Genomic DNA, 17136 nt, shown 5'->3' with positions numbered 1-17136 from the left:
AAGTCTGTTCATAAATAAAATCAGAATTCTTTCACATAAACAAAGTATAGGTCGAGAGTGTTCATTTCATCAGGTATATATACCCAAACTTTCCACTTCCACATCAAATTCACCAAAACAATCCTTTAATTTATTTCTTTCTCAAACCTCAGCAAGTGAAAGCGGTATGAGGGTCAACTCCCTGAGTTCTGCAGCTGCCAAAAAAAGCCAATGTTGTCCTAGTCTGCATTAACAAAGGGTTAGAATCAAGATCAGGTGAAGTGTTAGTGCCACTTTATAATATCCCAATAAGGCCACACTTGGAATGTTGTGTCCATTATAAAAAGATGTGGAGAGTATAGAAAGAGTGCAACAAAGAGCAAGAAAGATGTTTAGGGATTGGAGGCTAAAACATGAAGAACAGTTGTAGAAATTGGGTGTGTCTAGTTCAATGAAAAGAAGGACATTGGGTGACATGACAGCAGTCTTCTAATATCTTAGGGCCTGCCACAAAGATGAAGGTTGGCTGTTCTCCTCCGTGAAACATTTGTACCATTTCTTTATTTTCCATGCTCTGGCTGGTGTCAGCTTTGGTAGTGTCCATTAATCATTTTCTTTAATGGCCTGGATTCCTTTTATCACTAACTCTTCCAAACACAATTGCTTTGCACAGTGACCAGTCAAATTATTGATCCGAACTGTGGTCACTAAATGAGGACTACCTATAGTGATATATTCACTGAAGACCACTCAATGATTGGAACTGGCTCAGAATAAAGCAATGAAGACATTGATGGGTCTGCTACATTATGCTCACATGTCTCAGGGCTTTAAAAAACTTTGTTTCCAATTGGTTTCTAAATGCAATTCAACATGTTGATTTTGCCTATAAAGTCATCAGGTTTATAGAGTCTGGCTATTTGAGGAAGTGGCCACCTGTAGTAGTTTCTCCTTATCTAGTAAGCTCAATCAGAAAGAGTTTGATTGTGGTTTCTTTGGTTTAAACTATTTTTGGAATGTATATAAGGATTCCATCCTGATGCTACTCCCAAATCTTTAAAAACACAGTTTTCCAAGGCCTTTTGTTAGGTTGGCATTGAACAATTATTGCCTCTTCTTTACTGATACGCATATCCTTTGATATGGGTGTACTTTATTTCTTCTATTTGTTTTAGTGTCCTATTTTCATTAGTTATATTACCATTTTTATAACATTATTGAAAAAAATTTCAAACAGAAAAATAAAGTAACATAGAAAATGGAATTAAAAAAAGGAAAAAAAAGAGGTCTTAGAATAAAGAGTTGTAAGGGACCTTGCAGTTCTTCTAGTCCAACCCCCAGGAAACCCTACACCACTATGACCTGACATCCTCTGAACACTGCTAGCCAGCTGGTCTACATCTAATTAACCCCTTTGCATTTATAAAACTTACTCTAATTCTTTATAAACCCCTTTATTGCTTGGTATCAATGAGAGACAACTGCTTCTGAGAGATGACAAACAACATTTTCCTATCTGTGAATAGTACAGGATAGGACAGGATAGAGAACAGAGTAGAGTAAAGTAGAGTAGAGTAAAGTAGAGTACAGGGTAGGGTAGGGTAGGGTAGGGTAGGGTAGGGTAGGGTAGAGTAGAGTAGAGTAGAGTAGAGTAGAGTAGAGTAGAGTAGAGTAGAGTAGAGTACAACAGAACAGAGCTGGAAGGCACTTTGGAGGTCTTAGAATAAAGAGTTGCAAGGGACCTTGCAGTTCTTCTAGTCCAACCCCCAGGAAACCCTACACCACTATAGACAAATGGTTATCTAAGCTCTTCTTAAAAACTTCCAGTGTTGGAGCATTTACAACTTCTGGAGGCAAGTTGTTCCACTGATTAATTGTCTTCTAGTACAGCTCCCTGCTCAAGCAGAAGAACCTATACCATTTCAGATAAGTGACTGTCTGGTCTCTTCATAAAAACTTGCAGTGATGGAGCACCCATGATTTCTGAAGGCAAGCTGTTCCACTGGTTAATTGTCATCACTGTTGGGAAGTTTCTCCTTAATTCCAGGTTGCTTCTCTGTTTGATTAGTTTCCCAACATGGGACTTGCTAGTCTAAATTGGTGATTATCTCAAATGTAATAATAACAAATATAATGACAATAATAACATGACCATGATTGTCAAGAGACACACTTCAAGTGGATTGAGGACCGTCAATTGCCTTTGTAAGGTTCCCATTTGCAATTCAAGTTAACCTGTAGTTTTTATCTTAAAGTCTGAACTTTGCATCCTTTTCACACAAACCTACAATGATGAACTCCAAATAGGTCTTTGGAGTTTAGGTCTTTAGCTAAGAATTTAGAAGGACAAGAAAATGTAGAGATAAGTGATACAAGTCCCAGAATGAATTGGTTCCTTCTATATGGTGTTCCCATAGCATTCCTATCAATGCTTTGGTTGCAAGTAATGTGTAACATTGCTCATAGTAAATGCAGCACCGCTGATCCTCTGCCTATCCTTCACAAGCAATATCAGTCGGGGAACATGAACATTGCTGGCATCATTTCTCAGCTCTCCATGTTTCAAATGATGATGGACTTCAAGACACCTCCTTCTAGTGATCTCTTTGAAGATAGTATGTAAGTATTCAGAGAGAGAGAGAGAGAGAGAGAGAGAGAGAGAGAGAGAGAGAGAGAAAGAGACAGAGACAGAGACAGAGAGACAGATGGAGACAGAGATGGGCAGAGAGATATACGTAAAATAGACTGAATTTGAATGAGTATTAAGAGCATCATTTGAATGTTTATAGATGCCAAGATAGAGTGTGTCATTTGGTCTTGAGGCAACTGTAGAGCAAAAATGATGGATGGTTATTTGTGCAATATATTCATATGTGTACTGCCTTTACATATGCATAAAGATTTTATGATATTTACACTTTCTATTTTCTATTTACACTTTCTACATATTTTTTGCATTTACCTGTTTCATTAATCTGGTGTCAACCAAATGCCAACGAAAGAATTTTAGTGAATGGATATTTACTTTTGTCCAACTGTCTCCCTGCTTTCCCGAAATGTCAGCACTTTTAGATTCAGCCTGTAGAAACAATGTCTTTCCTTTGTAGATATTGTACCATATAGTTAATTTAATTATATTATTGTACAACCATACCTATTCAAATGGTACTCCCTCTGTACAACACAAAATCTGTATGAAGGGAGCTGAGAATCAAGCTTCCCTCCCTAGCATTGTTCAGTTTTAGTCACCACATTACAAAAAAGATGTTGAGACTTTGAAAAAAATACAAAGGGTAACTAAGGTGAGGAGGAGGTCAATTTATTTTCTGAAGCTCCAGAAACAATGTATGGAAACTAACCCAAGGAGAGAATCAATTTGGGATTAAGGAGAAACTTTCTAACTGTTTTCTAGTGAAAACAATTAACCAATGGAACAGCTTGCCTTCAGAAGTTTTAAGTGCTTCATCTCTGGAGGTTTTTAAGAAAAGATTGGACTGTCACCTATCTGAAGAGGTATAGGGTCTCCTGTTTGAGCATGTGGGTTGGGCTAGAAGACCTCTAAGGTTTCTTCCAGCTCTATTGATACTAATATTTTTTGATGAACATCATAATGTAATCTAGCTTGGAGCAGTATCTTAATCTTGCCATAAACCTTTCCAGGGAAAAGATGGAATTGTAGAAAGATGGCATGACAAAGAATTTCACTACTGATCTCATTAGCAAAAACCATAAAACATATGCTTCACAGCTTGCTACTTATTGTAAACTCCCATGTCAATAGCCAAGGCACCACTGACATACTAAGCCCTTCCTAATATAGTCATAGAAAAAAAGGTACAATACCAAGCAGGGGTGGGGAGGAAAACCTGATTCATATGACTTTTACCAATTCTAGATGGATGGATGGATGGATGGATGGATGGATGGATGGATGGATGGATGGATGGATGGATGGATGGATAGATAGATAGATAGATAGATAGATAGATAGATAGATAGATAGATAGATAGATAGATAGATAGATAGATAGATAGATAGATAGATAAATAGATATACTGTAGAGATTGGGTGGACCAACTCCACACATTATAGTTGAAAGAAAGGCTGAAATAATTACCATATTCTGTGTTAAATGTGTTGTAGCAGTTCATGTACCTCTCTCTTCAGAATCATGACTCAGATTTACCAACATATCCTGGCTTTAGTATTTGCTGTTAAGGAGATCAATACTAATCCACAGATTTTACCCAATGTTACACTGGGCTTCAAAATCTATAATAGCCAGTTCACTTCAAAATGGATATACCATGCCTCAATGGAGCTCCTTTCATCTAAAGACAGATTAATCCCTAATTACAATTGTGACATCCAGAACTATCCAGTAGCAATAATTGGAGGACCTGACACTGATGCATGTCTTCACGTGGCCATCATTCTGCACATTTACAAGTTTCCTCAGGTAACCATGTATTTGAGTACATATAAAATCTGGTTAAATATAACATTCCTTTGAGATAAAACATCCCATCCCTGGGATGAAGCAAATAACTGAGTGAGACCATGGAACACATTTTTTCTTTCAACCTTGTTTGAAATCTATGAAATGCACGTATTAATATCTGTTCCTTCTTCAATTGAGTGGGTAATAATAGCAACAGCAATAGCACTTAGACTTATATGCTTCTTTACAGTGTTTCACAGCCCTCTCTAAGAGGTTTACAGAGTCAGCATATTAACCCCAACAATTTAGGTGGTCATTTTACCTAACTCGGATGGATGGAAGGCTGAGTCAATCTTGATCCTGGTGAGATTTGAACTGCCAATTTGCAGGCAGTCAGCAGTCAGCAGAAGTAGCATGCAGTAAACCACTGTGCCACCATGGCTCAATAATAATAATGTATGGTTTGAGAATCTCATGCTCCTTAACAGGACCTCAAAAGCTCCTGCAACACCAATTGTTACTTGTCCCACTCACAGAGCTTATTTATGAACTAAAATAGCCCCTTCTTTGAGTTCAAAACTGTCTGGAATTATAAAGCATTAAAAATGTAAAGGTTCCCCTTGGACATATGTGCTATTTGTTCCCGACTCTAGGAGGTGGTGCTCATCTCCATTTCAAAGCCGAAGTGGTCCCTATGTTTCTACTTGCATTTTTACGTGCTTTTGAACTTCTAGGTTGGCAGAAGCAGGGACAAGTAACGGGAGCTCACTCCATTACACAGCGTTAGGGATTCAAACAGCCGAACTGCTGACCTTTCTGATCGACAAGCTCAGCATCTTACCCACTGAGCCACCACATCCCTTATAAAGCATAGGAAGAGACAAACTAATGTAAGCAATTTTAATACTAACACAGCTTGATACATTGTGTAAAAATATCATTAAACTCTTATGATAGAGGACTTTGAAGGAATACTGCTGTCAAATCTAAAACTGATACTACGACATGGATCTAAACTTTTACTTGTGCACTACCAGTTTGAAAAGTATATCAGTACACCTTATTAAAAAAATATCAAAGCTTATTGTCTCCTTTCTGAATCCTTCTGCATTTTCTATAGTTGACATATGGCTCTACTCCGTTGACAGATGAAGACAAACAGGCTGGTTTCTATCACCAAATGTTTCCAAATATGAACCATCAATATAAGGGAATTCTTCTGTTACTACAGCATTTTATGTGGACATGGATTGGTGTCTTAACTGTGAATAATGAGAATGGGGAGAAGTTTGTACAAAATGTGGTTCCCATATTTGCCCAGAGTGGAATCTGCTTTGACTTCATTGAAAGATTTCCTATTTTTTCTTACTCCACCGACATTTTCAATACGGTGAAAGATGGGATAAAAATGTACAGTGTGGTCATGAACAGCACAGTCAATTCAGTGTTAGTTCAAGGTGAAATTTTTATAATGATAGTTTTGAGAATGTTTCCTAGTATGTCAACATTTGAGGAGATACCATTACAAGAAAATGCTAAAATCTGGATTATGATAGCCCAGATGGATTTCACATCTCTTCCCTTTCAGAGGTGGGAAGATCTAGATTTTCTCCATGGTGCTCTTTCCTTTGCAGTTCATTCAAGGGAAGTCCGAGGGTTTCGGGAATTTCTTCAGATGATCAAACCAAATTTCAACCAAGAAGATGGGTTTATTAGAGTTTTCTGGAAGGAGGCATTTGGGTGTGTGTTCTCAGGCTCCATGATGGATGAGAAACACAACTCTGTGATGGACAGTCAACCAATCTGCACTGGTGAGGAGAAGCTAGAGACCCTCCCAGCATCTGTTTTTGAAATGGACATGACTGGCCACAGTTACAGCATTTACAATGCAATCTATATTTTGGCCCAGGCAATCCACGTTGCTCGTTTAACTTCCTTCAGACACAGAGCAAATATAGGCCAAGTAAGACTTATTGAATTTCTCAAACTTCACCCATGGAAGGTAATGTCTCAAGGACTCTGAAAAATGTCAAGTATGTAGATTTTTCCCATGTCATCCAACAGCTAAATTAAATGTTTACTTCAATATCATTTTGCTTTTTTTAAATTATTTTTTTAATATGAACTTTCCATCTTCCCTTAAACAGTGTGTACAAATATCACTGTGCAATAACTATCAGAATTTACATCATTTACATTGATATTAATTCTCTCATCCTAAAATTATAGTATATTAAATAGTTGAACATAGTGAACCTGTTCATTTTTTCCTCTTAACATATATTCTAATTAAAATGTAATAATAACATTAAGCATGATAACCCCCATCATCATAATACTAACAATTATCATATTGTTTATATCTCTATCTTAGCATAGTTTGTACTCTTCTTTAACATCCTTCTTTTATTTCCAACTTCCATTTTTATTTTGTTTTTGGACATGGTGTATATCTTATCCTCTAAAAACCTTATTTAAGTTTTTATAAAGGGAGAGAGACAAGGAAAAAAACCCAGATTTTCTTTCCAGAAATTATCTCTATTTATGTTAATATATCTCAGACACACTGGAAACACTATTCCAGTACTGAGCCTGATGTTTTCTAATATTTCCTTTTCCTTTTTTTAAATGGGTTTTGTAATATTTTTTTTAAAACTGACTTTAATTATTCAATAGTATATTTCCTAATTTGCGATTGCATTATCATCATTGTTACCTTCATCACAATCAATTATATGCCTTGAGCCATATAGAAAAATTAGGTAAGTGACATTTGTGAACCGGTGGGGAAGGTAAGTGAATCCCATTTCTGATCCTCTCTTTGTCCAAACAGGGTCATACAAACTGATCTACTGTTGGATTCCTTATTTGTGGTTGCACATATCAGCTCAAGTAAGTCTGTAGCATGGGTGGGTTTCAGCTGGTTCTAACCAGTACGGTAAAAACAGTTTGTGAAATTTAGCATATATTTTGGAACCCATTCTTCCGTTGGCACAGTACCGGAAAGCTCTTTCTATCCCCCTCACTCGCTCCCAATGCCCGTCCGGTTGCCGTTCACTCACTCGCTCCCCCTGCCCATCTGGTCACCGCGCTCTTGCTCGCTCCCCCCACCTGTCCGCACCATGGTTTCCCCACCCCCTCGCAGTTCTCGTCTTCCTGGATGGCCTCCAGAGTCATTGCTGGTTGCACAGAGTCTCACTGCTGCTCCACGCCATGGAAAACATAGGCACACGTGCAAAGCTCGTACAATTGCAGTCTCTGAGATTTTGTAATAGCGAGAACCTGTTCTCACTCACCCAAGCTTCTGCAGAAGCTTCCCTCCAAAGCCCTCTGAGGGAGGAAGGGTCAGTTGGGAGAGGGCCTTTGGTCCTACTCCAGGCTGTAAGCTTCCCTCCAAAGTCTTGGGATGTTCTGTGGAGCCCCCCAGGGAAAAATGCCATTGCCAGGTACTTTTAACGATTTATTTTGGTCCTTTGACTGCAGAATGCTGCAAACAAAAGATAAATGCAGGCCAGTTGTTGAGTATTTCAAATGTGATTGGAACACTCAACAAGGTGACCACAGTATTGTGTGTGTGTGTATGTGTGTGTGTGTTTGTGAGTGAGACAGACAGACAGAGACAGACATACAGACAGAGAGAGACACAAAGAGAGAGAGAGAGAGGTGGAGGGAGGGAGGGAGGAAGAGAGAGACAGACAGAGACACAGAGAGAGAGAGACGCACAGAGTGAGTGATTAAGTGAATGAGTGACAGACAGACACACACAGAAACACATACACACACAGAGTGACAGAGAGAGGAAGGGAGGGGGAGAGAGAGGGGGGACACACACAGACACACAGAGAGTCAGTGATAGACAGACAAACACACAGAGTGACAGACATGTGGGAGAGAGGAGAGAAGATAGAGAGATACAGACACAGAGAGAGAGACAGACAGACACACAGAGAGAATGACAGAGAGAGACAGAGAGGAAGGGAGGGAGAGAGAGAGACAAAGAGCCACAAAAAGAGAGAGAGAGAGAGAGAGAGAGAGAGAGAGAGAGAAGGAAAGAAAGAAAGAGAAAATGGGAGAGAGAGATGAAAGAAAGAAAGAAAGAAAGAAAGAAAGAAAGAAAGAAAGAAAGAAAGAAAGAAAAAGAAAGAGAACTTGTGACCACAATTGAGCCCAAAATTTTGGTTGCTAAGCAAGAATGTTGTTAAGTGAGTTTCACCACATTTTCCAAGTTGGCCATGCTCACCCTGTCACATGACCGCCAAGCTACTTCCACCCTGTCACATGACCACCAAGCCACTCACACAAAACAGGCCACACCTACAGAAGAGGTTATAAACAAATTTGAAACCCACCACTGGTCTGTAGGTCTTTAAAATTTTGGTAAACAGTGTTTTAAGAGATTGAGCTACAAATGAAAAAGTCTTTTCCTCATATTTCCTGAAGTGGAGAGAAGTCTTCACCATTTTGTAGAACCTGAGGGAATGTTTAGTTCTTCTCTTCATTTTCTATTTTGGTTTTCTTGTATGTATGTATTATTTTGTTTTTTGTAGCTTAATGAAATTGTTAGAAGGATCTCATTCAATAATACTGCAGGAGAAACAATATCTTTCAACCAAAATGGAGAACTAGAGACTGGATTTGATGTCATCAATTGGGTGACATTCCCAAACAAGTCCTTTGTGAAAGTCAAAATTGGTGGAATAGGATCTGTGACTTCTCAAGAGGACATATTAGTGATCCGCGAGGAAGACATCATTTGGCCAAGCAGGTTTAACCAGGTAGGACCAAAATTTGTGTTTGGATCATGTTTTTTTTGCCACTGGGGTGTGGCCGGGTGGGGTGGGGATCATGTGACTGGGTGGGCATAGCCAACATTTTTTTTTTATTTTTGAAAGCATTTGTTCAAGCGAATAGGCAGGAAAAAGATTCTTTAAAAAGCAGGTGGGGGGAGCTTCCGATGATTGTGTGGCTCACAGCTGAGCTGTACAATCCTCGGAAGCTTTTTTTTTACTACCAGTTCACAGAACCAGAGACAATCATCCCTACCAATTCAGCTGAACCGGGAGGATTTCACCCCTGCTTAGTTGGCAATATTCCTTTTAAGTTAAATAAAATCAGAAGTGACATAATAACATGACCATGTGAACAAAGTCACATTGAAAAATGGGTTTCTTTTTCTTTTTCTTCCTTCCTTCCTTCCTTCCTTTCTTTCATTCTTTCTTTCTTTCTTTCTTTCTTTCTTTCATTCATTCATTCATTCATTCATTCATTCATTCATTATGCCCATCTCAATACTATTGAGATGGGCAGAATGAAAAGGTAAACCAGCAATAAAAAGGTAAACATAGAAAAAAATACAATTAAGAAAACTTATATAATACTAAAACCAAGATGATAATGAGGTGAGGTCTCCTCCTCCTCCTTCCCCTCCTCTTCCTGTCAATTACTTCCATTGGAGAGTTCCCACTTCAGGGTGGGAGCCAACTGAAAAAAAATCTTTTAATGCCCTCCCAGAAGGTCAAGAAAGTAAGCATGCATCTCACCTCTGCAGAGAGTGTTCCATGGTTTATGGGTCACAGTGGAAAAGGCTTTTCTGCTTGACCCCAACCAACTGGAATTCATTCACAGAAGAAAGATCCAGAGCAGGCCTTTTCTGCTGGAGCAAATTGGATGAGGAGTTCCCATTGTGGCAAGAGGACACCTCAGATACTCTTCATGAATACCATACATTATAACAAATATAGATCCAAAAATCAGGATAAATAACTACTTTTACACCAACCTACTTTTCTCCGATAATGTTTAAAGCAGGGATGGAATGCTACCAGTTTGGACTGGTTCACCTGAACCAGTAGTAAAAAAAAATACTTAACAAATAGAAAAAAAATTCAGACGATCAGTTGCATTGGGGGTCCATTTTTCTTCCCAGGAGGCTTCCTTGAGGTCTGCTAGGCCAAAAATGCTTGGGGGGGGGGTGTGCTGTGAAAGAAAGAAAGAAAGAAAGAAAGAAAGAAAGAAAGAAGAAAGAAAGAAAGAAAGAAAGAAAGAAAGAAAGAAAGAAAGAAAGAAAGAAAGAAAGAAAGAAAGAAAGAGGGATAGGAGAAAAAAGGGAGGGAAGGGAGAAAGAAGGAAGGAAGGAAGGAAGGAAGGAAGGAAGGAAGGAAGGAAGGGAGGGAGGGAGGGAGGGAGGGAGGGAGGAAGGGAGGGAGGAAGGGAGGAAGAAGGAGAGCACGAGGGAGGGAGGGACCACAAACCTAGCACTACCACAGCTTCAGAGGATACCTTGAAAGAGCACAGCAATCCAGGGCTGGAAGGGACCTGGGGTCATCTAGTCCAACCCCGTGCTCCAGCAAAATATTGTTAAAGTAAGTTTCTGTTTTTTGACACACACCCCAGTCACATGACTACATAGCCATGCCCACCAAGTCACATGACCCCCATCAACCCACGCTCACAGAACCAATAGTAATTTTTATTTAGATTCCATCACTGGTTTAAAGTACATAATCCATACTATTAATGCAATCATATATTGCCTTAAATCACAGAAAAGGTCAGCATCTAACAGACATTGGTTCATGGAGAGACAAGGCAGGTTTCATTTAGTATTTAGTTACCATAATTCTAGAAAATCTAAAGACTCCAAGAAGTTAAATAAACTGTTGAGGTTAGGTACTTTGATCATGAAACATCTGTAAGAAAACCACAAAGCTCAGAGAGTACCAAGGACAACACAGAAGCTTAAAGAGCCAAGGTGGCGCAGTGGTTAAATGCAGCACTGCAGGCTACTGCTAGATCAGCAGTTCAGCGGTTCAAATCTCACCGGCTCAGGGTTGACTCAGCCTTCCATCCTTCCGAGGTGGGTAAAATGAGGACCCAGATTGTTGGGGGCAATATGCTGACTCTCTGTAAACCGCTTAGAGAGGGCTGAAAGCCCTATGAAGCGGTATATAAGTCTACTGCTATTGCTAAAAAATAACTTCTACCAAGACAACAGAGGAAAGCAACCTTTATCTGGGTGCCAAAAAGCCTATATGGGCATATTCTTGCATAAGCAGAAGATGAGTTTAACTCAAGGTTTTTTTTAAAACTTAGTTTCATTTAAAATACACAGCGAGTGGTCTGAGTGGTTGCACTCTAAATCCCATACTATTTTCCTCCACTTGTCTCTTTTCATTGACATCACTCACAACACTTCTCACCTAACATAATACATTGTGAAGCTTATTAGAGAATAATTATTCCTCTGCAATCAATGAAAAAAAAAAGCATTTTTTTATTTTTTTTCATTTTCTTTATTTATAGGTCAGGCCACTTTCTCTGTGTAATAACTATTGCTCTTTGAGTTATGCTAAGAGCAAAATAGAAGGGAAACCATTTTGTTGCTATGATTGTCTTCACTGTCCTGAAGGAAAGATTTCCAATCTTATAGGTGAGTGGTGATAAATGAGTGGTGCATATGTTTATAGATATTCATTTCTATGTAGCCAAATCTTCTTGCCACAAAGGAGAGGGAGTCAAATTATTCTCCAAAGCACCTGAGGGTAGGATAAGAAGCAATGGGTGGAAACGAATCAAGGAGAGAAGCAACTTAGAACTATAACAATTTGCCTGCAATAGTGTAGGATTTCCTGCCTAAACAGGAGGTTGTACTAGAGAACCTCTAAGGTCCCTTCCAAGGCTGTTATGCTATTCTATTCTATTCTATTCTATAGTTGATAACTGCAGGATAAGCATATGGTCTGTTATGACTACAAATTTCAATACTGTTTTCTTTCATTGTGAAAACATCTCTACTTTTTTTTCTGGGTGGCTCACGTAATGGCAAACATGGGATGCTGAGATATTTGAAATTCAAGCTGCACAGAGCTGCACAGAAATAAACCTCTAACAACAGCATAATAATGTATATGAGCACCAACATGACACCCTCCTGCAAAAATTACAAGCTGTCATATCATCCCAGGAAAACACAGACCTTTAAGTCCCTCCTGGCTGGTGGCTAACAGCAGGGAGGTGACACGGGGCTGGATCCAAGCGGTTATTACCGCCTCGCTTCGGGAGGGGCACTTCCCCGCCGCACTTAAAACGGCGGTGGTGAGACCCCTCCTGAAGAAACCATCTTTGGATCCAGCCGTACTTAACAACTATCGTCCAGTCTCCAACCTCCCCTTTATTGGGAAGGTTGTTGAGAAGGTGGTGGCCTACCAGCTTCAGCGGTCCTTGGAGGAAGCCGATTACCTGGACCCCTTCCAGTCCGGCTTCAGACCTGGTTACAGCACAGAAACCGCTTTGGTCGCATTGACCGATGATCTCTGGAGAGCCAGGGATGGAGGCTATGCCTCCATCTTGGTTCTCCTCGACCTCTCAGCGGCTTTCGATACCATCGACCATGGTATCCTTCTGCGACGACTGCGGGAGGTGGGGGTGGGAGGCACTGTTTTACAGTGGTTCTCCTCCTACCTCTCGGACAGGTCGCAGTCGGTGTTGGTCGGGGGTCAGAGATCGACCACGAGGCCCCTATCATATGGAGTGCCGCAGGGGTCGGTCCTGTCCCCCGTACTATTTAACATCTACATGAAACCGCTGGGCGAGATCATTCGGAGGCACGGGATAAGATACCACCAATATGCGGACGATACGCAGCTGTATCTGTCCGCCCCGTGCCAACTCAATGAAGCGGTGGACGTGATGAGCCGGGGTCTTGAAGCCGTTAGGGACTGGATGCGGGCTAACAAGCTTGTACTCAACCCAGAAAAGACCGAGTGGCTGTTGTGTTTCCCTCCCAAAAATTTGGCTAGTGTTCCAACGATCAGGCTGGGGGGTCAAAATTTACACCCCTCAGACAGGGTTCGCAACTTGGGAGTCCTCCTGGATCCACAGCTGACTTTTGATCACCACCTGTCGGCTGTGACCAGGGGGGCATTTGCCCAGGTTCGCCTGGTGCGCCAGTTGCGACCCTACCTGAATCGGGAGGCTCTCACAACAGTCACTCGTGCCCTCGTGACCTCTAGGCTGGAATACTGCAACGTGCTCTACATGGGGCTGCCCTTGAAGAGCATTCGGCGGCTTCAGCTAGTCCAGAATGCGGCCGCGCGAGTGATCGTGGGTGCACCTCGGTTCGCCCACATAACACCTATCCTCCGCGAGCTGCACTGGCTACCTGTTGGCCTCCGTGTGCACTTCAAGGTGCTTCTTACTACCTATAAAGCCCTTCATGGTAGTGGATCTGCGTACTTGGGAGACCGCCTTCTGCCAATTACCTCCTCTCGACCCATAAGATCCCACAGATTAGGCCTCCTCCGAGTGCCATCTGCCAGCCAGTGTCGGCTGGCAACTACGCGGAGGAGAGCCTTTTCTGTAGCAGCTCCGACCCTCTGGAACGATCTCCCCATGGAGATTCGTACCCTCACCACCCTTCAGACCTTCCGCACAGCCCTTAAGATCTGGCTATCCCGCCAGGCCTGGGGGTAAAGACCATAGTTTGCCCCCGCCCGGATGTTGAATGAATGTTGTTTGATCTTAACTATATATTGTATTTTTATGTTATTGTACGTCTTCCCCTCCCATAAGTTGTTAGCCGCCCTGAGTCCCCTCAGGGAAAAGGGCGGCCTATAAATAAACGCAACTAAACTAAACTAAACTAAACTAAGATGATCCAGAGAGGAGATAGATTTGTCTTTCTGCACACCCAGAGAGACTTTGGGAGATCAAATCCTATGCTTTGCACAGATCTATTTCACATTTCAAAACTGAATTACTAATTTCAATTCAATTATTGTGGTTGACAATAAAAACAATACAATTAGCACTATATAAAACTACCATGTTCCTTTACCACAATGGAAGCATTTTAGAAAAAAAGGAATGTACTTTAAGATTTTTTTTTTCTTAACTGGAAACAGAAACAGGATAAAATGTCAGGTTCTACAAAGCAAAAAACATCTCAGTGGATCATAGCTTTCAGGTTTGAAAAATATTTGTTAAATCATTGAACAAATCTGCCCAGAGTTCTTACTCAAGATATATGACCAAACTCAAATTATCATATTTTGGATACATTCTGCAAAAGCCTAACTGCTTGAGGTACACTTTAATGATGGCAATGGGAGAAGAAGTGGCAACTAGTAACAAAGTGAATAGCCGCAGTAATAGAGCCAGTTTGGCCAGGTTTTGGCACACCAGGCTAAAAAGCAAGGGGTGGTAAGGTCTAATCCCACCCTTGCTTTGAAAGTCAGCTGGATCACTGGGTGTCATGGATGGGCTTTCCTTTTTCTCTCATCTTCCCCTGTTGTGTTTACAAGATCATTGAAATTGAAAATTTTGTTTATGTAGTTAATAAATGGGAACCACCCCTAATTGAAAAAAAAAGCTTGAAAAATATTTTTTATTTTTTCCCCAAATGTTGATAACAGTGTCACATGTTCAATTTCAGTGCAACCATCTTTCTAACCAGTGTGTTTTCCCCCTAGATATGGATGACTGTTTTTCATGTCCAGAAGATCAGTATCCAAACAAGGATCAGAATTCATGTCTTCCAAAACTTGTAACCTTCCTAACGTATGAAGAATCATTGGGGATCATCTTAGCCATTTGTTCTCTTACGTCTTCTTTTATTGTATTGTTGGTTTTGGGCATCTTCATTAAGTACCAAGACACTCCCATCGTCAAGGCCAACAACCGAAATCTCACCTACATCCTTCTCATGTCCCTTCTGCTTTCATTCCTTTGTGCTTTACTGTTTATTGGAAAACCTCATAAAGTGATATGTGTCCTCCGACAAAGTACTTTTGGTATAATATTTACTGTAGCTGTATCATGCGTGTTGGCAAAAACCACCATCGTGATTTTAGCTTTCATGGCCACCAAGCCAAACTCTACCATGAGGAAATGGGTGGGGAAAAGGCTGACCATTTCCATTGTTTTTTTCTGCTCCTTCATTCAAGTAGTTATTTGTACTGTTTGGCTGTTGACTTCACCCCCATTCCCTGATTTCAACATGCACTTAAGGGCAGAAGAAATTGTTCTGGAATGTAATGAAAACTCCTTTGTCATGTTTTACTGTGTCTTGGGCTTTATGGGCCTCCTAGCCCTTGTCAGCTTTACTGTAGCTTTCTTTGCTAGGAAATTACCAGACACTTTTAATGAAGCCAAATTTATCACCTTCAGCATGTTGATTTTCTGCAGTGTTTGGCTCTCCTTTGTTCCTAGTTATCTGACCACAGGGGGAAAACATATGGTGGCTGTGGAGATTTTCTCCATTATAACATCCAGTGGGGGGCTCTTGGTATGCATCTTTTTCCCTAAATGTTATATCATCATTCTGAGGCCTGAACTGAATAACAAACAGCAACTAAAACAAAGAAAAAAATGAAAGATGTAGAATTCCATTGCCATCTTTTAATTAGGCATGGAAAAGCATTAAGAACCCAAACTGGAGACCTATAAGCCTTTCCCATCTACCAGTTCAATTGGTGTAATTACATCTACAATTTCCATCTGATTTTAGGATTGGAAAGCTGGTTCCATTTTATGACATGCCACATCCAATATTGAATAGGTATTTGGTATAAAGTAAAGTCAAATAAAGATTGAAATAGAATGAAATCCATGATTTCCGTATTACAAATAAATTCTTTTTTTAAATATACTTTTTTATTTTCCATTTTCATAACATACAATCACATGTATACTATTACATAGTCAATATCCTATTGTATTATGTAGTAATTACATCAGTTCCTCTTGTCATCGATGCCCAGAAAGATAAAAACCCATTATTGACTCTTCTGCTCTCCATACACCTTTCTTCTACCTCTCTCCTACCTCCTTTCTTCCCTCCAACATCCTTTCCTACTCTACTTCCCCTTCCTTTCTCCTTCTCCTCTCTCTACATTCCACTCCTCCTTATCCTCCTCATCTTCTCCCCTTACCCTCTCTCCTATCCCTTTCTTCCCATCTTTCTTCTCTCCTCTGTTTCCCACTCTTCCTCTCATTGGTGTATTTCTCCTTCTGAGCAAACTCCATTCTATGTTGATGGTATTCATGTTTCCATATCAATATACTTAACATATCTCAGTTTAAAAAAATAAATAAAAGAAGACAGTATACATGTGCAATCATATTACATTAAAATCTAACACCCCCCGTCAAGCCTAATATACATCTCTCCCCCCTCCCTCCAACCCTTCCCAGCCTTCCCTCCCCCGACTTCCCAGAACCCATACATGGTATAAATCTTTAACAAAAACAGTCTAAAATATATTGGAAAAAAGAATAGAAAATTGATAACATCTTTACATTGAACTTAGCTCCTCCTTGCTAGGCTAACTTTAAACAATTTATATCATTCCTGATCTTAATCATAAGCTATCTGGAATTTCTTAGTCCCATATTTATTTTGTATATAATCAATTCATTTTTTCCAGTCTCGTTTATATCTCTCATTTGAGTGGTCCTTAAGATATGCAGATATTTTAGCCATCTCGGCTAAATTTGTGACTTTCAATGTCCATTCTTGAATTTTAGGCAAATCTTCCTTCTTCCAGTATTACACCACCAACAATCTAGCTGCAGTTATTAAGTGCAAAATCAAATTAATCTCTACAGCTGTACAATCAGTAATTATACCTAACAAAAATAACTGAGGGGTAAACTTTATCCTTTTTTTAAGAACATTTTGCATAATCCACCATATTTTTATCCAAAATGCCTTAAC

The 17136-nt window shown here is 40.1% G+C and overlaps 1 protein-coding gene across 1 annotated transcript; it reads left to right on the top strand.

Moving 5' to 3' along the window:
- Positions 1-11735: 11735 nt before the first annotated feature.
- LOC148046517 (vomeronasal type-2 receptor 26-like) lies at positions 11736-15792 on the top strand. Its single transcript, XM_087714157.1, has 2 exons — positions 11736-11850; positions 14891-15792. Exon 2 carries the CDS (start codon positions 14893-14895, stop codon positions 15790-15792), a length of 900 nt encoding a protein of 299 aa, XP_087570283.1. The 5' UTR covers positions 11736-11850; positions 14891-14892.
- Positions 15793-17136: the final 1344 nt, after the last annotated feature.

Source organism: Thamnophis sirtalis, unplaced genomic scaffold (genome assembly GCF_051295495.1).
Source record: "Thamnophis sirtalis isolate CommonGarterSnake01/CBP01778 unplaced genomic scaffold, rThaSir2_p1.2 scaffold_4, whole genome shotgun sequence".
In the NCBI taxonomy this organism is placed as follows: Eukaryota; Metazoa; Chordata; class Lepidosauria; order Squamata; family Natricidae; genus Thamnophis; species Thamnophis sirtalis.
The sequence above is the reverse complement of the archived record's forward strand: the minus strand, read 5'-3'. Positions and strand labels throughout refer to the sequence as shown.

Bases quoted from the DNA above. Each gene is read 5' to 3' on its own strand.
- LOC148046517 (XM_087714157.1), top strand. From the start codon at position 14,893: ATGGATGACTGTTTTTCATGTCCAGAAGATCAGTATCCAAACAAGGAT.